The 22,500-nt window shown below is 45.8% G+C and overlaps 1 protein-coding gene across 2 annotated transcripts in view; it reads right to left on the bottom strand.

Annotated features, from left to right (window-relative positions):
- Positions 1-1,226: 1,226 nt before the first annotated feature.
- Positions 1,227-22,500, bottom strand: part of LOC123514296 (zwei Ig domain protein zig-8-like) — a 96,320-nt gene continuing 75,046 nt past the window's right edge. The window contains exons 3-8 of one of the 2 annotated variants that reach the window (XM_045272114.1): positions 21,357-21,616; positions 15,758-15,879; positions 10,516-10,604; positions 5,241-5,368; positions 4,858-5,026; positions 1,227-3,253 (exon numbers count right to left, since the gene is read on the bottom strand). In XM_045272114.1, the coding sequence (XP_045128049.1) occupies positions 3,030-3,253; positions 4,858-5,026; positions 5,241-5,368; positions 10,516-10,604; positions 15,758-15,879; positions 21,357-21,616 (992 nt within the window). In that variant the 3' untranslated portion in view covers positions 1,227-3,029. Of the gene's footprint in view, positions 3,254-4,857; positions 5,030-5,240; positions 5,369-10,515; positions 10,605-15,757; positions 15,880-21,356; positions 21,617-22,500 lie in introns of both variants that reach the window. The other variant, XM_045272113.1, reaches the window with a different exon arrangement.

The following is a 22,500-nucleotide window of genomic DNA, read 5'->3' as shown; positions in this document are numbered from 1 at the left end:
ATGAACAAGGTAAGAAGAGAAGGAGGAGCTATGTGCTGGTGGGAGGTAGGGTCGGCCGGTGGTGGAAGGAAGGAGTATAGAATAAGGGAATGGAGAGCAGGAAGGGAATGTAGTAGGTAACGACCCACAGCGGCGGAAAGTATTGGAGAAAAGCGAAAGAAAAACAGCAATTCATTTCAGGCAAACAAATCGGCTCCTTATTTTCTCCTCTCAATAACAAAGAAAAACACGAAGACAAGTTACCTTTTGTCAGTCACTCTACGTTTTTCATGGCGTTCTGAACGTTTCCAGAGACTTACCTAGCTTCATACTTACCTTTCTTTCCTCTCTCCTTCCTTTCTTCCTTCCGTCCTTTCTTCCTTCCCCTTGCTTCTTTCCTTTGCATACCGGGATGACTCAGAAAAAAGTTTGGCGAGGTCACTGAGGAAAACTAGGATTATTTGAGTTATTTTACTGGTTGTATTTTTCTTTCTACCTTCTCGGCTGCAGGAAATCTAATCATTTAAAGTGTCAGAGAGGAGCATTGGAATATTTTCGACTGTGTGTGTGTGTGTGTGTGTGTGTGTGTGTGTGTGTGTGTGTGTGTGTGTGTGTGTGTGTTTTCTCCTATGGTGTATTCAATTACAATCCTCCAGGGAGCAATGAAGGCAGACGAGGCATTACTGATGTTGCCAACTTCAATACTGCTTTGTTACGTGTCCTTCACCTGTGTTAATTAATTTCTGTCATTTTTCTCTCTTATCTTACCAGTTTCGTTATCTATTACACAATGTTTGTTTGCTGGTCGGTTTTATGTCTGGTTTCTTATTATAATGTTATGTTGCGGTTGTCACTATGGTTGTTATTATTAATATTGTTATTATGCTTCTTGCAGTTTTTTTTTTTTTTTTGTTATTGCTGCTATATATTCAAGAGTTTATCTTTTCTTTTGTTGTATCATTTCCTTTATCAGCTTTTCTCCAGTTTTCACAAAAAGTTGTTTCGTGCATGTGCTCCACTGAACGAGACAGATGGCTGGCGGTGGGCTGAGTGTGGCGGCTAGCGGGTGATTGCTCCCCTCGACAGCCAGATCAGTCCCGCACCGTTTTGCAATACACGTGTTTTTGAAAACACAATATCACTTCACCGTCCAATATCTCAATCGAGTTTTTTTTTTTTTTAACTACCACATTATTATTTTATCACCATCTTTAGTCTAGGAGCATATTGTGAAAGAAGAACACGTGTTGGGTTATGATATTTTTATTAGTGAAACATTTAAAGTATAATTCAGGCTTGAAGCGATATTAATATAGACACTCAATGACTGCGTTGTGTACAGCGTGACGCAGATATGTACAGTGGCGCCAGTGGAAGGGGGAGGGTAAGGTGGCTTAGGCCGTGACCAGAGTTCTTAGGTGTCCTGTGAGTTTAGATTGTGTTGATTGTAGTGACAGGAACATGTGAACCAAACATTTGGAGAGAAAGGAGAATAAAGACATGGCGTGTCATCGCCTCGTACCGGTATCCCTGTCCAGCAGTAAGGAAAGGCGGGGAAGGGAGACACGGTGCAGATGGTCAAAGAAAAATTTATAAGGAGAATATTTTTTTTTCATCCTCAGCGAAGTAATGTTGCAATTATTTTTTTCTCCTTTTCCTTCCTTAGTGTGTGAAATAAGCGCTGTCAGGTCAGTTCCCTTTAATTTAGTAACTTTACTGGGAAAATCTTTTATTTTTTATTTTCCATGCATTTGAATTTTGAAGGTGCATTTCCGAATAATCTATGGATGTTATTGTTTTTTACAGTACTTTTACGATCCAGAAGTAATTCAGTCAATTTTCGTACTGTGTTAGCAATACCCACAGTGACTCTGACAGACTGTCACCCTTCTTCCCTCTACCCGCAGTGACTATGACAGACTGTCACCCTTCTTCCCTCAGCCTGACTGGTTCTTCATGTGTATCTCTGATCTCCCAGCGGAAGAGAAACAGAAAAAGAAAGACGGGATGTGGACAAAAATTTACGTTCCCTCTGCGTCGCGTTGGGTCATTAAGGGAGCAGTGATGCCCTGGTCGAGTCCTTGACCTGGAGAGCCGCAGACGCAGCACTTAGCCTCAGTATTCACACCTCATTGCCTCCAACCTGCTGCCTCCTCATACACTCACACCTCCTAACTTATACACAGCGGTGGCGAGTGTTAGGCCGAGTCAAAGCAACTGGCGAGGAATTCGTGTGTCAATTCGATACAGGATACTTGACCGCGGCAGTCGGATGAGGCCCTCCTGGGACGACTCACGAGAGACGCTACTCACCAAACAGGGGAGCGAGTAAGTGGTTCCTGTCTTGTGGAAAGCCTGAGTGGTTTTTGCAATATCCTTTCACATTTTCAAATATTTTAGGGTTATTTTGTTTGTGGCCATGGTGAATTTTTTTTTTTTTTCTTTCGACATGTAAGGAAATTCATAATGTAAAGAAATAAAATAAAGTAGTGAAAAACATTCTTGGGACACTTTTAGCCGCCACTGCTTTGATGGTTGGGAACAATTTCCAAGCCCTTTCATAAAAGTGGTAGTTTTGTCGTGTTTTCCGCCTCGCTCGTCGTGTGGCCTCGTGTCGTTTTGTGCACTTCGTTCAACACTTCCTTTCTTTACGAGGCTTTACGCAAACTTCTGGGTATCGGAAGCCGAGGACAAAGTGAAGGCAATTGAGTTGAAGAGCAGTGACTGAAACAAAACATAACTAGAGACGAACCTTGGAGACGTGAGGTGACCTAAGCCAACACGCGAGCGCGGGAGTAGTGCACCAACATCATCAGGACATCAGGCCAGTGTAACGAGGCCACGCAGCAGGTGCCCGTGGACTGGGTGTGCCGTGGTGAGGAACAAGGTGGTGTGTACTTATAAGTGTACTTATAAGTGTACTGAGACGTACTGAGGGCATTAATTGGTGCTTTCGCTGGGAGGGTTCCTGCAAAACGGGCCGCGATGCACAGGGGTGTGAGAGCTACATGTGGCGCTCTCTCCTCACCTCCCTCTTTTCGACCACCTCATCAGGACGCCCGTTGCAACGCGGCACTTGAGATGAGCAGTGCCAAGAGAAGAGCCTGCTGAGGGGGTCTGAAGGGAGGAGTCAGGAGTGCCAGGAGCAGTGTAAAGAAAGGGAGGATTGAAGATAAGTTACCCCGCCAGTAAACATAGGAGAAGGAAGAGGAAGAGGTCCTCGGACACAGCAGGCACGGGGAGGAGTTGGTCTGCATGGCTGCGGGATGCTCGCCTGCAACAAGACAACAGCAGTGTTAGGCAGGAGAGCAGCATTGTGTGATGGCGAATGTGTAGGACTTAGGAATAAATTATTAAATACAAGAATCGACGGTTCTGAATGGTAATAATTATATTAAAAGTAAGACAAAAATTAATTATTAGACGTGTCAAACAAATTTGTCACGCTTGAGAGAGAAAAAAAACGTACCTAAAATTCATGCTTTTCCCATCATTGACATGAAAGTGAAGGTCAACTAAACTCCACTTAGACTGCTGTGACTGTTATGGCACTGTGGCGTGCACGTCCACTGGCGTGTCAAGAGTTCGATCCCTTTACACTTCCTGTCATGGCCGGGGCCATCCGGATCAAACTTTCAGTGTTTCAAGAAGGCGGGTCATTGCAGCGTGACGGAGGGACCAGCAGCGCCACAGACAATTGCCTGATTGAGATGATTCCTGGCTCCAGGTTTTACGTTGGCCATCGTGCATCACTGGGACGGCGACTTTCGTGCGGTGGTGCGTCACTATTGTGCCACCGTCACTGGCGCACGAGGGCAGCACCACCAGATTCAGTGGCGCTTTATGGCATCAGCGCTATGATCGTGATGGAGCAGTGCCGCCGTTCACTTCTCTTATCAGTTCAACATTCCACACTTTATTTTTTGTTGGTTCATGCAGCTTGCCAATGCTCGTCAGGCTGCCACCACTGACAAGCCTCGGGGCGCCGGGAGCCAAGGGAAATCCACCAAGGGATTCATATCTCTCTCTCTCTCTCTCTCTCTCTCTCTCTCTCTCTCTCTCTCTCTCTCTCTCTCTCTCTCTCTCTCTCTCTCTCTCTCTCTCTCTCTCTCCTACACACACATCTGAGCACAAGACTCCACACTTTCGAGGACGAGAACTCTGCCTGCATCCTCCCAGGAGTGCGAAAACACCATTTTACAGCAAATAATTAGTAACTCGACGGACAGAAAGAAATACGACGAGGGGGGTTTGCGAACGTAATGAGACACTGAGGAGTGACGGACAGACAGACGGACAGACAGATACGAAGATGGAGGGTGACTCAAGTTGACTCGGAACGTTAATGAAGGCTTGGGGAGTGAACGTGAGAAAGAGAAAAAGACAGACACACACACACACACACACACACACACACACACACACACACACACACACACACACACACAGAGAGAGAGAGAGAGAGAGAGAGAGAGAGAGAGAGAGAGAGAGAGAGAGAGAGAACTGAAATTTTTTCCCTAAATCAAAAGAAATCGGAGAGTCCTCTTGATTGTGAATCTTTTTGCACTTACACTCTTTACTCTGGTTGCCGCTTTGGCTTTCTGAACATCGCTGTTTCTTTTCTCTTCTTTTTTTTTATTGAGATAACTACTTTTTATTTGTTTTATGTCCTCTCTCTCTCTCTCTCTCTCTCTCTCTCTCTCTCTCTCTCTCTCTCTCTCTCTCTCTCTCTCTCTCTCTCTCTCTCTCTCTCTTTTACTCTTTCCTTGTATACAACTAAGCTCCTCCAGCATCAAGTAAAGCGCACTTATCCATCACGACCATGCAATCCACAAAAGCACGTAACATGCCAGTAGTTTGCTCTCGCCGCCCACTCACCGCTCAGCACGTGCACCCTGATGGAGGCTGGCTTGGCGTTCGAGGGGCTGCACGTGTACAGGCCAGAGTTGTGCACCTGCGCGTCTTCTAGCGTGAGAGTGCTGGTGGTCGTGCCGTTGTCGTCCGCCCCAACACTGACCTCCACCTTTTCCACCTCGTAGTTGGCTACCTGCTGATCGAGTGGAAGGAATGGAGGGACATGGGGGCAGGTGTGGTAAGGGAGGTAAAGGGGAGGGAGTGAGGAAGAGTGGTACATTGGAGAGGGAAGCGGGGAAGAAAGGAAAAAGATCCGTAACGCTCTGACAAGCTTCAGCTGCGGTGTTAGATTTAAAAGGAGCAATCTTTTGTACCTTCATTCAAAAACCTCCCCTCGCTGAGCTTACCTTTTGTTCATGATACCACAGGAGAAACTCTGAAGGGTTTGGGGCATCGAGCACTTGGCAGGTGAGCCTGAGTGTCGATCCTCTGTCCAGATACAGCTCCTGCCCTGCCGTGATGACCGCCCGCGGCTCTGAGAGAAGAGCCAAGCGACGGAGCAGAATGGAAGGAAAAGAAACGAGACTGTGAGACCAAATTTGAAGAGGTGGAGGCATGAGGTGGGAGGAAGGTGACTGGAGGGGAGAAAGAAAGGTAAGGAAATGAAACAGGAATCAATATCAAATGAAGGAACAATGCTCTTGAGGACACACAACGTCCTCGCCAGCCTTCCCCGAGCGTGTGGGTATCTACTGATGGGCTTGTTAGGGCCCGACTCCTGATCCTTTATTCATGCTCTATTGAGAGGCTGCAGCTTCACCTGCTCCTGATCGCCTATAAGAGCCTTTCATATCCCACATATGATTTTTTATCCTATTTTTTTCACTTCTTTTGAGATCATTAGTTAAATTAGATTTTTGTTTATCATATTTGCCACAACAGATCATCATACAAGTTATTATCACTCGAGTTTTATGTCTTGTGTTTTCATGTTTTTATTGTTGAACTATATCTTTTTTTATCTATTTATTGTTAACCAATACCGTTGTTTCATTTCGATCTCAGTTTGTTTCTCCGGACGCGATAATTCTTGTGATACGAAATAGGTAAACATATCCTTTCTTTCCAATTTTGTTCAACTGCTCCGGTATAGTTTCGTTACAGGATACAAAACATTGTCAGGAAAATCACTGATATTTTCATGTAAACATCCTCCTCCTCTTCTTTCCTTTCTTCCACCATGCATCAGTTTTTCTCCGCTTCCTCTTATTGGTCTCAACATTCATCTACTTTCCCTTCCCCTCTCCTGGTTCTGTCCTCGTTCCATATTACCTTCCCCAGCCTGGCACTGGCCTATTCCGGGCCGATATTTCATTGTACCAAAGTTAGGAATATTACAAGCGAGCGCTCACATACTCACAGACACACAGACACGTTCTCTCTCTCTCTCTCTCTCTCTCTCTCTCTCTCTCTCTCTCTCTCTCTCTCTCTCTCTCTCTCTCTCTCTCTCTCTCTCTCTGCTTTCATTATGGATCCCAGCCCCTCCTTCCTTATGAATATTCCTCCACAACATATTTTTTTTTTCTCATCGCGTTTACCTTTAGTATTTCAGGCTTTTCGCCTTACTATCGTCCCTCCCTCCATCTTATTCTCTACGCATATTTCCCTATTCATTCCGTCATCTCTCTCCCTTGTAGTTTCTTTAATTTATCGAATTTCATCTCTCTCTTCCTCTTTCTCTCATCCTCTCTCTCTCTCTCTCTCTCTCTCTCTCTCTCTCTCTCTCTCTCTCTCTCTCTCTCTCTCTCTCTCTCTCTCTCTCTCTCTCTCTCTCTCTCTGTATTTTTGAGGGGTTCCTTCATACGTTCGCTTAACAATAGACAATCCTTATCCTCGTGTGTGTGTGTGTGTGTGTGTGTGTGTGTGTGTGTGTGTGTGTGTGTGTGTGCCTTCCCCTCAAAAAAGATATACTGGTACTGCATTTACCATCTCTACCAACACCATCACTTCGCTTGATTTTCTTTCTCGCTTCTCCTCCTCCTCCTCCTCCTCCTCTTTCTCCTCCTCCTCCTCCTCCTCTTTCTCCTCCTCCTCCTCCTCCTCCTCCTCCTCCACCTTCTCGACCTTTACTTAATTTCTCTTTCATCTCATAAACGCAGAGACTCTCCCGGCCTCCTTCGTGAGCAGATACAAAGGGTGGCCATCGTGAGGGCGGTGGCTCCGCTGTGTTCATTTGCATAAAGTAATTTTGCCATTTCTTTCTGCTTTGTTTTCGTTTCTTTTACACAGATTATTGGAGGTGAAAAAAAAAGAGTTGAGCGGTGGACTGTGACAAAGGATCATAAGAGAGAGAGAGAGAGAGAGAGAGAGAGAGAGAGAGAGAGAGAGAGAGAGAGAGAGAGAGAGAGAGAGAGAGAGAGAGAGAGAACATGCAGGAGATATTCTCAATGCAGTAAGATCGGTATTGGAAGGTGAAGGGATCTGCGGCTTGCATTAAGGAACATGTGAAGGAAGGACTAAACGTGGTAAAAGAGTGCGGGCGACACTGACGGCGGAGGGATGGAGGCTACATGTGATGAGGTGGAAGCATGACCCAAGTGGAAGGAATGAAACGTGATTGGGAAGACAAGGCTCCTCAGACGGCGTCTTTGTAGCAGTGATTTCATTCGGTGGCCAGCACTCATGTTCCTCGATGTGCGTCAGAGCGGTAACGGTGGAACAGATGCATGCAGAACTGAGCTTACACATAAGATGATATTAGCATTGATGGAAAGCTGGGAGGGATCACGAAACAATATTACGATGGCTGGAACTCCCGTACATAAACGTGGGATTGGAGCTGTCTTGTGTGTGTGTGTGTGTGTGTGTGTGTGTGTGTGTGTGTGTGTGTGTGTGTGTTTCTGTGTTTGTGTATTCCGGTTGTATACTCTTGACATTCTACAGTCCTCTGTCGGGGTTGGACTTTTTTACAACCGCTGTGTATCATCGGATTGAAGACTTGCAGTCCTCCCCACGCGTCAGCCACTGCCAGCATTCTTCGTGGGATGATCACTTAAGTAGTTCCATATTTCTTTCCTGGACAAATGATCACCGAAGTTTAGCAGTAGTGAACGGGGGTCTCGCCAAACCGGCGCTCTTTCCGGACAGACCAAAGTCTGGACTTTCATATCATAGAGAATAGGATGTTGTATATACTCGTAGTACGTTTTGTTGTTCCAAGCGCTACCAACACTTCCTCTGCAATCTACTCACTAACCAGACCTTCGCTAACCCACCACTCACAAGCTCGCCACTCGTTAACCCAACCCTCACTAACCCACCACTCGCTAACCCATCATTCACTAACTTACTACTCACTAACCCACATTTCTCTTTTTCTCTATCTTTCCAACCAGCCATTATTTACTTCAACCAGCATTTCCCAGCCCTCGCCAGCCAGCCACCCGTTAGCCAGACCGCGCTCTTAGCCATCTGCTACTCACCCATCCCCAGATTGCCACCAGCTATCCCCCAAAGTTACCACCGCCCTTCACTGCTCCATCACCGCTTATCTGCTGACGGCTACTAATATCAGCACACGGCTGGTGCCTGCGAAGGAGCAAAGCACACACAATTCACTGGTTGCAACGGCATGACAACAATCCCGAGTGGTGGTGCGTCAGCTGAGAGAGACGAAAATGGGAAGATCTACTTGTAACTTAATTTTCTTTTTATTTCATTTTGATAATTGCGACATATCGTGGGTTTTGCTTGTTTTTTTTTTCTTTTTTTACTATATGTTATTCTTGTTTTATTGTTGTGCTACTCCACCACCACCATCTCCTCTTCCTACTCCTCCTTTTCTTTCTTCTCTTCCTCCTCCTCCTCCTCCTCCTCCTCCTCCTCCTCCTCCTCCTCCTCCTCCTCCTCCTCCTCCTCGTCGTCCTCCTCCTCCTCCTCCTCCTCCTCCTCCTCCTCCTCCTTCTCCTACTACTACTACTACTACTACTACTATTATTACTCCTTCTCCTTTACTCCTCCTCCTCCACCTGCTCCTTCTCTTCCTCCTCCTCCTCCTCCTCCTCCTCCTCCTCCTCCTTCTCCTTCTCCTTCTCCTACTACTACTACTACTACTACTACTATTATTACTCCTTCTCCTTTTACTCCTCCTCCTCCACCTGCTCCTTCTCTTCCTCCTCCTCCTCCTCCTCCTCCTCCTCCTCCTCCTTCTTTTTCTCATTCTCCTCCTCCTTTTCTTTCTTCTCCTTCTCTTTCTCCTTTTACTCTTTCTTCTGACTTTAAATTTGCAGTAACACGGAAAAGAAGAAGTTTCCTCCTCTTCCTCCTCCTCCTCCTCCTCCTCCTCCTCCTCCTCCTCCTCCTCCTACTACTACTACTACTACTACTACTACTACTACTACTACTACTACTACTCTGCCTCTTCCTCCTCCTTCTCCTTCTCCTCCACCACCACCACCTCTTTCTGATTTCAGATTTGCAACAATACGGAATAGGAGAAGCAAGATCACTGTCATCATCAGCATCATCTCCCTGTTCCTCTCAGAGTCATTCAGGAATTCAATACATTTAACTAATAGATCATTTGACTTTGAACTCATAGCCAGTGCAATATTGTAGTTCAATGGAGCTTGTGATTTCCCAACTCAATCTTGCTTTGTTTTCTCTCCCCCACCTTCTGCCGGGTCTTTTCCCTTTTGTTCTTTCCATTTAGTCATTTCTTCTTTCCCCAGATCCTTGTCCTCTTCTTACTTTCTGCTTCTCGTTTTATTTCCCAATCACTCGTCTCCATTGAGGCCCTCCTGCCCAGTATCTTCCTTCCTTCATTGTTCTCTAATCACTCTTTGTTTCCCAGTTTGTTTACCTCGCAATCCTCCATTACTCCCTCTTTCTTAACCCCAGCTGTTCCTCCCCTCATCCTCTGCTATAGCCACTCTCTTCTGTCCACGGCCATCCATCTTTTCTCCCACAGTTACTATTCATGGGCACACCTCCATCTCTCTCCACATGTCCTCACCTCTCGTCAGCACTATCTTCCTTCCTCTTCCCCTTCTGGTCATTCTCCCTGCAATAATTTTTCTCCCCTTCCATTACCTACATCCTTGCTACTTCCCTTCCATTTTGTTCCTCTTTCTCTCCTCTCTGGCTGTTTTTCTTTCAATTTTTGTAAGTTATCATTCTATCCTTTCTACTATTTCAGGTTTCCTTTCTCTCCCATCACGGTTACTTTTCTTCTATTTCATCTTGTTTCCTTGATTTATTTCTGTCTTACATTTTCATCAATATCTCATCCCTTTTTGCCATATTCCTTTTCTTTCTGGTCCCTTCGCCTTCCTTTCCCTGTTTCTGTTGTCCCCATCCCAGGCACTTCTGTTCCTCTATGGACTCATTTAATTCTGAAAAATTTCCATTCCCATCTGGCCCCATCCATCCATCTCTTTCCCTCCCAGTCCGTCCCTTTAATCATTTCCTTCTCTCTTCCCACTCTAACTCATCCTGCTATCCGTTTTACCCATTCTTACCACTTTCCAGCCATTTATAAGCCTCAACATTCTTCTCCTATCCCCTCAACTTTCCCTTAATCAGCTTATATCATTCTCATTCCTCCCACTTTCATTCCCGTTGTGACTACTTTTCATCTTCTAACCACCCATTCCTCTTTCACACCTTCTCCCGTCTACTCACCTAACACCACCAAGTTGATGAGCTGCGTAATGGTTGGCTTCGTGTTGATCTGACACTCGTACGTCCCAGAATCATTGGTGGTCGGGGATCTGTAGGAACAAGTAGAGTTATTACTGGATGTCCTCCCCTGACTGTGTGCAGTTAGTGTTGGTTAGTGTTGGTCTATGTTTATATCGAGTGGTGTTTGTGTGCTCTGGGTGTTGGGAATGCGAGATAAGGCAGAGAAAAGAGAGAAAAAAAAATGTGAAGATTAACGTATTGGTGAGATAGAAGAGCTGGGAGAATAGAGAAGAAAAAAAAAACAAGAATGGTAAAGGAGTATTGATGTGAAGTGTTGAAGGAATTGAAAAGACAATAGAAGAAAAAAGAAGTGAGAGAAAAGCGCTAAAGAAATAGATAGCAAAAATGAGGAAGAATAAGGCAGAATTTAAAACGACTCAAAAGAATTGATAAGAAAGAAGAGCAGGAGAGGAAGAAATAAATGCACGTGGAAAGAAGAAGAAGAGGATAAAAAATAATATGGTTGTAGCGGTGGCGGCGGCGGCGGCGGCGGCGGTGGTGGTGACATTTTGCTCTAACAAGAAAGTTCAATGAATGTTGTGTTTGTAATTGTTTGTAAAGGGACTTGACATATTGGTTACTGAATATACAAGGATTGGTTGGTATCTCTCTCTCTCTCTCTCTCTCTCTCTCTCTCTCTCTCTCTCTCTCTCTCTCTCTCTCTCTCTCTCTCTCTCTCTCTCTCTCTCTCTCTCTCTCTTTTTTTATCTAAACATAACTTTATACAAAAGAACATGTACCCAAAGGCGCACTGTCGTGTGCTACCTATTCTAAGGGTACTACAATCTATTTCTCTACAATATTTACAAGACTTAAAAATAGATAATATACAAGATGGTCAGCATGTAAATGGAGCACTATTCGTTTCACTTCACTACACTGAGTGTCACGTCACAAAGAGTGTCAGAGGAGTTGGCAGTGTCTGTCTCCACTTATGTGCCATCAGTTTGACACTGTGAGTGTTCATCTCCTGGACGTGAGGCACCGCGGCCGTGAACAAGTTCCACATCCTGGAGACGCGTCCTGCGAAGGTGCGTTGATGCTGACACCCGTGGGATCGCGGCACCTCTACGGCGTCACCACCATTGAGCACCGTTCTCGTGCTCCGTGCGGTGACTCTTAGAGGATGACGCAGCCCTGCCAGATGTGGCACTCTTTGCACCTGTGCCTTATGGAACACTACGATCGCCGCCACGTCTCTGCGGTGTTCCAGTGAATCAAGGGGACGCTCAGGCTCTGGGTGAGGTGGTAGTGCAGCATCTACTAGCCGTATGGCGCGGCGTTGGATGCTGTCCAGTCTCCTTCTGTGTGTGGCGGCACAGGACATCCAGGAGAGAGCTGCGTATTCAAGGTGGGGCCGCACCTGTGCCTTGTACAGCAGCAGTCTCCCCTTCCTGTCGAGGAAACTGGCGATCCTTCTGAGAGCGGAGATCCTGTGAGAGGCTTTCTTGGCAATGGTTTTGACATGCCTGTCAAACCTCAGCCCTCGATCCACCTCCACTCCAAGTATCTTGACGTCATCTTGGAGTGGGAGAGCAGCAGCGCCAAAAGACAACTTTCCTGCCATTGCTGCCATGGCGGCTGGGGACCGAGAGACAACCATTGCCTGTGTCTTCTCCGGCGCGAATGTCACTTGCCAGCGAGCACCCCACTCCTTTATCACTCGTAGCTGCTGATTGATGGCCTCAGCAGCCCGCCCACTGTCCTGGCGTGGATAGGTATAGGAGAGGGTGCAGTCATCAGCATAGGCCATGACTCCTGGCAGTAGCTGGAGAAGATCATCCACGTAGATATTCCACAGGAGTGGGCCAAGAATTGAACCCTGTGGCACTGATGCCTCCACAGGCAGGGACTCAGATGTTTGCCCGTTGACAACCACCTTGAGGCTTCTGTCCTGCAGGTAATTTCCCAGGAGTCGTAGCAAGCCACCCTGGATGCCTTTAGCACGAAGCTTTTCTAGTAATCCGTTGTGCCATACTTTATCAAAAGCTCCTGCTATGTCCAAAGCAACCACTATAGTGTCCTTGCCGTCGTCGAGGGCGTCCTGCCACTGCCTGGTGAGAAGCATCATTAGGTCGGAGGTTGACCTTCCAGGTCTGAACCCAAACTGTTGGTCTGAGAGGAGGGCATTGTCCTTGAGATGGCTACACACCACCTCTGCCACGACCCTCTCAAACACTTTACCCACCACTGACAACAGGGATATGGGTCTGTAGTTTTTTGGGTCCGTCCTGGAGCTTTTTGTGTACAGGAACTACTCGAGCCTCCTTCCACACTGAAGGCCAGACGTTTTCCCGTACACAAGTTGTGAAGACTTGGGTGAGAGGGGCAGCCAGTTCCTGGGAGCATCGCTTCAGCAGGTGCGGGCTGATGTCATCAGGGCCGGTGGCTTTCTGTGTGTCCAGCCCCGCAATAATCGCTTCACCTGCTGATGCGTCACCTCCACCATGGTGACAGTCTTCTCACATTGCTGGACCAGCTGAGGCGGTGGCTGCTGTGGATTCCCGACCTTCATTTTTCCAGCAAACAAGGAAGCCAGCAACTGTGCCCTCTCCTTACTGCTGGTGGCGACAGTACCGTCCTGCTTGCTGAGGGGAGGGATGGATTCTTGGTGGCCAGTTCCTTGTTTGTCCTTAACAAGGGACCACCAAGTTTTGTTTCCTACGCCAGTGCCACACAGTTTCCGGCGCAGGCTTTCCTCCCACTTTTTTAAGGCCCACTTGCTGGTTACCACCATCCTCCTGCATGCAGCCCTGTGCAGGTCCTTGTTGCGCCGAGTCGGGTTCCTCTTGTAGCGGAGCCAGGCAGCATACTTTGCCTCGGCAGCAACACGGCAACGGTAGCCAAACCATGGCTGATCCGTCGATCTGGTGGTGTATTCCCTGTGTGGGACGTGGCGTCTCTGGAGGGCGAGAAGGTGAGAGGTGAGTGCAAGTGCTTCACTCTCTGCTCCTCCCTGTAGCAGAGTGGCCCATGGGGTGTGGGTCAGGTCGCGGCGCAGGGAAGCCCAGTCTGCTTTGTTCCACAGCCAGATGGTGCGGGTGGTGGCCTCGTCCTGAGCCACGCCCACTTCCAGCTGTGTCAGTACAGCGTGATGGTCAGAGCTGCCCACGAGCCCCAGCTGATGACACTGAAGCTTGTCTTCCTGGTAGTCTGAGATGACAGGGTCTAATGTCCCTCCTCGTTCATGTGTGGGGAAGGTGACATGATCTGTCAGACCCTGCACCTCCAGGAGATTCTCGTAGGCGTCTCTTTCCAGGTGGTGATTGAGATCCCCCACAATCAGCACGTGGCTGCAGCTGTGTGCCATCATCAGGTTGTCTAAGGTCTCAGTCAGGTACAGGAGTGAGTCAGGCCCTTGTCGCGGGGGGCGATACAGGGCACACAGCAGGAGGGCTGAGCGGTCTGCCAGCGTTACTCGGAAGTACATCATCTCCATCAGTGGAGGCGTGTCTCTCTCTCTCTCTCTCTCTCTCTCTCTCTCTCTCTCTCTCTCTCTCTCTCCTTCTATCAGTAAACTCATGGAATTGTGTTTTTGAACTGTCAACCTGTCTTCTCTCTTTTCTCTGACTCCCTTATTGTCTCCCTCACCCGCTCCTTCATTCATCCTCCTCCTCCTCCTCCTTCTCCTCCTTTGTCTCTTTTATTTTTTTTCCCTCTTCTCCCGTCCTACTCCATCACTTGCTTTTCTAACGACTCCTTCTCCCTCCTCCTCCTCCACCTCCACCTCCACCTCCACCTCCTCCTCCTCCTCCTCCTCCTCCTCCTTCTCTTTCCCTGGTCTTTCCTCTCTTCCTTCCCCTCCTTCACCCCCTCCATCATTTTCCCACCCACCTCTTGTTCCTTCCTCTCTGTCCATCTGGAAGTAAAGAGAGAATGTGGAGCGCTCCCAAGTTGCACAATTATATCCTACCTCCTTCACCTGTCGCTATCTTAACTCCTTTCTTCCTTACCTCCTTGCCTTTCTTCTCTCTCTCTCTCTCTCTCTCTCTCTCTCTCTCTCTCTCTCTCTCTCTCTCTCTCTCTCTCTCTCTCTCTCTCTCTCTCTCTCTCTCTCTCTCTCTCTCTCTCTCTCTCTCTCTCTCTCTCTCTCTCTCTCTCTCTCTCTCTCGTGTTATCGCCACGCACCTGCCTCGCTATTTACCTCCGCTCCAGATCACTCCTTCATCTTCCTTTTCCTCCCCCATATCCGCCCAAACCCTGTCCTTCTCTTCTTCTCCCTCCCTCCCTCCCTCCCTTCCTTCCTTCCTTCCTTCCTTCCTTTCTTCCTTTCCTCCTTACAAGTCCTCTCATTCATGTCTCCTTTCCTTTCCTCAGCCTGCCTCTCCCACCCTACGTAAAGGAGCCTGGCCCCTTTAGTTTCCCTCCCACGGCCTGCCTAAGGAACCTGCCTTCCTGTCTCATTTCCCTTTCCTGCCTCCATTTCCTCGCCTCCCTGTTCTCTTTCCCTTAGCCTTCTTCCGTAACTTAGCATTCCCTTCCTACCTTCTCAGATTTCCCTCTCTTCTTAGTCTCGCAGTTTCCCACCTCTTCCGCTGTTTCCCTGATTTCCATGGTCATTTTTACCTTAGTCTCTCTCTTTCTCTCTTTCTTTATCTCTCCGACCTACCCTTCTTTCCCCCGACAATCCGTTTTTGTTTCCCTCTTGGCGTTGCTGTCTTCTTTTTCCCATCCTCGATTTCCTTCCTCTTAACACTTCCTACCGCCACCTTTCTTACCCTTCCTCTTTTTCCTCCTCTCCCTTCTTCTTGTTCTCAGTTCTCGTCTCCTTTTTCATCTTATCTTTGGCTTAGGTTTTTTTTTTTCCTTTTTTTTTATCCTCTCCTGCTTCTTTTCATCTTCTTGCTTTCTGACCTCGAACTATTCTCCTCTTACGTTTTATTCTTTTATTTCCTATGTGCGTATTTCTTTCGATATTACTGACTTTTTCTTACTCTTTATGTATCCCTCATTCAGTTTTCGCATTTCTTTCTAACTCTCACCATTTAATCTATTCTCGAAACTGTCCTTGCCTCTATCCAAAAGCCTCATTCACCAGTATCTCACAACATCCATGCCTCACCTTCTCCCCTTATACATTCCTCAGTACATCCTCTCACTCTCTCGATCTACCTCCCTCCCTGCGTCCTGCTCCCCCAGCTGTTCATCCCTCAACCTCTCTTTCACGTTCACTCAACCTCACCTGAGCCGCAGAAGCCACTCGTTGCTGCCGTCGTCGTGGTGCACCTCAAACCTGTCGTCGTTGGTGAAGGTAAAGCGACCCACTGTCAGCACGTGAATGTCGTGATGACGCACCCATGAAACCTGTGCAAGGAAGAGACGCAGCTTCACAGATACGGGAAGATATTCACTTGTGCAGGAGAATCTTGGAATGGCATAGGTTTCAGAGGAGGGGTTTCTGGTGTGGGTTATTGGTGTGTCGTAGGGTATTGCGGAGTTGGGATGGGTTTGGTTTGTTCTGAGGTGAAGGGAAATGCGTTTAATTAATGCCTTCATGGGTATATAGATTCATTGACAGATATAAAAAGCAGGTAATGTACCAAATTGGTGATGGATAGGTATAAGATCTAAGGAGAAATGTGTTTAGTGGGTGGTTAGATTAGCAGATGGAGTGGTTCCATAGAGAGAGAGAGAGAGAGAGAGAGAGAGAGAGAGAGAGAGAGAGAGAGAGAGAGAGAGAGAGAGAGAGAGAGAGAGAGAGAGAGAGAGAGAGAGAGAGAGAAATAAACTCAAATAGACAGGAATAGATATGTCAGGTCAATGGGAATGCTGGGAGAAGATTTTGTCTTGTAGAGTGAAAAAGCAAATGATGGCTATTTCGATATATATCTTTGCGAAAAGTCAGCAAGGTACGTGAGAGTGAAAGCCCTGAAGGGTAAAGTGAAGCGATGAAGGCTGTGACGCAGTGAGATGGTGATGCTGAGACTGGTGTGGTGTGGCGTGGTGTGGTGTGGTGTGGTGTGGTGTGAATGATACTGCATATGGTAACAGTTCAGTGGTCATTGCATCAAAAATAGTGGAAAACGAATGAGAAAAAAAATGAGAAGAAAATAAGAAAAAAAAAGAATTACAAAAAATTAGAATGAAGGAATAACTAATGAAAATTATTAAACTGTGGGCGGGAAAATGAGTCTTGCCTCAGATCAATAATAACACATGATGTAATATTTTTCTACATGTCCTATTTTCCTCTAATCATCAGCGAGTTATTAGACATTGATCTCTATATAAGTCTCTTAAATTGTTGCTTAAAAGACAAAATCAGCATATCAATTATGTCGTATATATTTTTTTTTGTTTCAGATATTTCACACTGCTTTCGATATTATCAGGTGATGACCATATCAGAAAAAAAAAGTCAATGCAGTCACTGTAATCTTAATCAACATCATCATCATCATCATCATCATTCTTATCACCATTTTAGTAGTAGTAGTAGTAGTAGTAGTAGTAGAGCAGTAGTAGCAGCAGCAGCAGCAGCAGCAGCAGCAGCAGCAGCAGCAGCAGCAGCAGCAGCAGCAGCAGCAGCAGCAGCAGCAGCAGCAGCAGCAGCAGCAGCAGCAGCAGTTGTTGTTGTTGTTGTTGTTGTTGTTGTTGTTGCAGCAGCAGCAGCAGCAGCAGCAGCAGCAGCAGCAGCAGCAGCAGCAGCAACAGCAACAATGTGCCAAGCAGCAGCAGTGTTGTGCACAGCCAGCAGCAGCAGCAGCAGCAGCAGCAGCAGCAGCAGTGGCAGCAGCAGCAGCAGTGAAGCAGCAGCAGCAGCAGCAGCAGCAAGCAAAGCAGAGACAGCAACAGCAGCAACCAACAGCAGCAACAGCAACAGCAGCAGCAGCAGCAGCAGCAGCAGCAGCAGCAGCAGCAGCAGCAGCAGCAGCAGCAGCAGCAGCAGCAGTAGTAGAAGTAGCAGTGGCGGAATGGCGGCAGCAGCAGTAGTAGTAGTTGTAGTAACAATAGTATGAGTATAACTAGTAGTAGTAGCATAAAAAAAATGATGTGGAAAGGAAGTGAATGAATAAAAGAAAGTTAGGAAATGACAAATGCAGTAGAGACAAAGAGACTGTCACACTGGAACTAAAATACGAGAAAAGCACAAAAATATGCAACGTAACATCCGATACAGAGAGAGAGAGAGAGAGAGAGAGAGAGAGAGAGAGAGAGAGAGAGAGAGAGAGAGAGAGAGAGAGAGAGAGAGAGAGAGAGAGAGAGAGAGAGAGAGAGAGAGAGAGAGAGAGAGAGAGAGAGAGAGAGAGAGAGTGTGTGTGTGTGTGTAATGCGGGGCAGTATGAAGAATAAGTGTGTGTGAAAACAACTTCTAGCGACGAAAAAGGAAAGATTATGAAAATTTTGCAACTTAATTTTTGATAATGGTAACGGTAGCTGAATCAAGGCACTGGTTATAATTTTGAAATATTTCTCAGAAGAATATAAATTCACAAAACTTTGCAATAAACTGATAGAATAATATTAAGAGATCTTTCGCCACACAATCACGTTTGTTTTCGCTTACAGTCCAGCTCACCGGAGAGAGGATACATCACTCACTACAAATAAATACAAGAAAAGAAAAGAAAAAAAAGATTATTACACAGTATAATCCACTACGCAGCCTCACTATAACTGACTTGCGGCGGTACGTGGGACTCAATCACTTCGTAGTTCCTTTCCTCAATAACAATACTTGGTATCAATACCAATACTTGACGCAATGTTCCCGGAACCCACCGCAAGGTGGCACTACACGACGAAAGCTTTGATGGAACACAACAGAATAGTTTAGTACAAATTTGCCTGGTAATGATGCGGCACGTCTAAATTATCTATGATGCAGTCACTCTGTCGAGATTGTACCGCATGGAATACCTTTGAATGACCTCAAAATTGAAGGAAACCATGAGAAATATACGGACCAGCATTGTTTTCGGCAAAAAAATGGCATTTAATGGAAAAGGCATAAGAGCCGTGACGTCACAAGTGATCTTGATCTTGATCTTACAGGACAAAACATGTGGATGTTTGAGTTATTTTTGACGTATTTATACATCATGAATAATGTTTCATGATGGATGGGCGAAATATTAGTGACATGGGCATCTAAAATAGTGAAAGAAATGTTATGTAATGTATATGCGAATACTGCGATGATAAATGTGGATATGGCACGTAGCCCCCGTGTTTATCGCCGTTTGTGCTAACGGTTTGAGTCTGGTGTGACGTGGCGAGGTATCGGAGACTTTTCAGAGTAGGATACAACAAGAAGTGGTGAGTTGCTGGGGACGAGGGAGTGTATGAGTGTCAGGAAGGGAGACCTGTTTATTGGGGTGGCGCGGGAACGGATCACCTAATAGTATCGCAGCCACACCTGCGCCGCTCATGCATCTAGACTAGAGCAAGGCTGGAAACCGGATCGGGGAAACCGGATCGGGGAAACTCCACTACACTACACCGGTGGAGAGAGTGAAAAAAAAAATAGTTGGCGTTAATTTTTGTTATGTGGGACTCTTGAGCTTTGTTTTATTGTTATTATTATTATTATTATTATTATTATTATTATTATTATTATTATTATTATTATTATGTAAAAGATTGGAATGCAAAGCATTCCAATCTTTTACATTGGTAAAACTGCCGCTTCCTCCTGGACAATAAATGTACTCGTACATGCATCAGGTCTGGAATACTCTTTCAAAACTTGCTGTTGTGTATGGAAACTAAACCTTTGTCCGTCAACAAGCAATACCATCCAAAAAGTACAGCCTAATTTCAAACTTCAAAAAATTTCTCCCTCCAGTTATTCAGTAGTCATTATTCAGGAAAGGCAGTTAGCCATCCCTTATATTACTCAAGTGTTCATAACTCACTATGCGTCACGACCCCTACACATGTACATGTACGTCCCTTTATCTAGACGCAAAGCATGGCATCAATCCCTAGTTCCGAAAGCTCTGGGTCTCAATAACAATACTTGGTCTATAAGCTGAATACACACTTCTATGGGAGAAATGTACCAAATTGTGACACACCCCATAACTTTTCTCTCTCAACACCACTGCCAACACAATAACATCACTTTTCTATTTCCACTAAATATTAGCCTAACTAAACCACACACACATGGATCACGCATAGAGAGAGAGGGTAGCCGTCGCTGTCTGCTCAGATGAAGAACGAGTTGATAGTGTATAAGTAATTGAATAATATATGTATATAAACACTGTTTCATATAAAAGTTACGTTAATTTTACGGGAGCGAGGAGCTCCTAACCTGCTCAGATGAAGAATGAGTTGATACTGGGAACCATGCCACAGTTATCTCTTTCACGGGTTCAAAATTATTAGCAGTCGTCACAATAGGACTGGCGCTGAGTAATTACAAAGGATTTGATTGACATTACTAATAAGATTACATTAAGGAAAGGCACTTTTCCGAACAGCTCAGTTCTCCCTCTACCGACTAGAATGAAAAATTCGCGTTACAACTTCTGATTAAATAGCGATTGAATGTAGTATTTTCAATTCATGGCTAGCTACAGTCTCTATCTCAGACAGGTCTCAATACCGTCTGTGTCTGTAAGTCTGCATGTCTGGTATGCCCACGTGTGCGGTGTAGTTATGATTATGACCTTAATAATTAAAAACTTAATATTATTGTCCCATGCACAACAAGAGAAGTTCAGGTAGAGTAAAATACAAAGCAAAAATTATTCTACAACGTAACATTTCATGTTTCTTTTTCTATAGACTGACATCGAAAAATAGTTGTTTACGGAAAGAGACTGCACTCTGAACAAATTAGTGAATGTAAAATTAGATATAAACCTAAAAGGAAAACTCACCTGAACTTCCCTGACGTTATCTTTATTCTCTCTCTCTCTCTCTCTCTCTCTCTCTCTCTCTCTCTCTCTCTCTCTCTCTCTCTCTCTGTGTGTGTGTGTGTGTGACATTCCCCTATGGTCCTCTGTTTGTCACCCAGCCTGCCATTCCTCATCAAAAAGAGCTCAGAGTTCATACTGACCAATACACAGGCGGGAATGATACTCTTCCTATATCACACACCGAGACACAGGAAGGCCACAACACCTCCAGTTATATCCCGTACCTACTTGCTGCTAGGTGAATAGGGGCTATACATTAAGAGGCTCGCCCATTTGCTTCGCTAGAACAGTGACACCAACCTCGGCCTTCGTGGCTGTGAGCTGAGGGTGCTACCATGTGTGTGTGTGGGGGGGGGGGTTTCTTTCTGAGCTTTCTATCTCTGTCTTTGCTTACCTCTTTTGTTTGTCTATCTCTTACTTTAAGTTTCTTTAATATTTACACATTATTTTTAAATGAGAGAGCGAGAGAGAGAGAGAGAGAGAGAGAGAGAGAGAGAGAGAGAGAGAGAGAGAGAGAGAGAGAACGAAATTTGACCTGGAGTGGAGGCCATTAAGGCGTCTGAGATAAGACCAAGTTACCTGAGAAGAGACACAAGTTAGAGAGAGAAGAGACACAAAAGAGAGAGAGAGAGAGAGAGAGAGAGAGAGAGAGAGAGAGAGAGAGAGAGAGAGAGAGAGAGAGAGAGAGAGAGAGAGAGAGAGAGAGAGAGAGAGAGAGAGAGAGAGACTGAATGAGAATGAGAAAGAAAGAGAGAGAGAGAAAAAAATATATATCTGAGAGGAAAGATAGGCAAGAGAAGAAGGAGGAGGAAACAGCGAGTGGGTGGGAGGAAACAAAGGGAGCACACACGCGGAAGCCTATCAATCTCCTGACGCCTTTATCTCTTCATCTCCCTCGCTAACACTCACCGATCGCTGGCCGAGGTTGTTCACAATGCAAGGGATGAAGGCTGTGGTCCCAGCATACGCCCGCACCTTCGTCGCCGTGGCAGGGTCGATGTAGGGATCCGTCGCTGACACACGCCCTGGATAAGACTCCTCGTGGGCTTCTAGTGGTTCCGGAGCGTGGGATATGTCAGGCATGAGCTGGGCTTGTGGTGTCAGGGCTGATGTCTCTAGCACCATGCCTTCTGTTCTGTTGTCCGCCTGCCCGTCTGACGCCCGCACAGCTGTATGGTGAAGAAATGTTTGGTTGTGTATGTAAAGCTCGTATTCTTAAACATTTATGTGCTTCACCTCCACTATTTCAAAAGGCTTTACTTAAAATGACACGAGTTTTTAAAGTGTTTTGATGGCTTTAGAGACAGGTTGACAAGATTTCTACATTATTAACTGGAGAAACACTCTTGAAAACCTCGCTAGTCATCGTTGAGGCCCTTGAAAATAGTCGTGGTTAGAGAACAAAGTATTTCTGAATACGGACCTCTGAGTGTAGAGAAAATGTCTGAGTTTTTTTTTTCCTATTTGCTTCTTACTAATTGAAACTCTTTACAGGGTTAAATCAATATCGTAATATCAACGTCTTTTAAGGTTAGTTTGTCTTATTTATCTATCTTAGGTCCATATTTGGAAACACTCCCCGCTGCTTTTCCACTGTATTCAAAAGGCTAAAGTTGAAATTACATGGATTTTAAGGATACTTTTTTTTTATGTGATTCTACTAACAGATTGACTACATTTTTACAGATTAAGTAGTTTAAAAGAAATAATCATCTGTGTGGCCTTTGAATACAGTAGTGGTGAGAGAACAAAGCCTTTCATAATATGGAGCTCTATGTTGCGTGGTGCGGCGTGCTTGTGTGAGACTCTGTACTGGTAAAAAACTGGGCTAGTATGGAAATAAAAAGTGCTGCTAATTTGTGTTGGTGGTAATGTAAAGGCTTTATGTGCCGCGAGCGAAGCGGTGCTGGCCCTCAAATTAGTTAAGGGGTTTTAAAATTGCAGGAAATGTGGTCTTCGTGTGTGTGTGTGTGTGTGTGTGTGTGTGTGTGTGTGTGTGTGTGTGTCTGTGTCTTAGGAATGCAATTACACGCGTTTACATACACATACACAC

This window comes from Portunus trituberculatus, chromosome 37 (genome assembly GCF_017591435.1).
Source record: "Portunus trituberculatus isolate SZX2019 chromosome 37, ASM1759143v1, whole genome shotgun sequence".
Classification (NCBI taxonomy): Eukaryota; Metazoa; Arthropoda; class Malacostraca; order Decapoda; family Portunidae; genus Portunus; species Portunus trituberculatus.
This window is presented reverse-complemented; position numbering and strand designations above follow the sequence as displayed.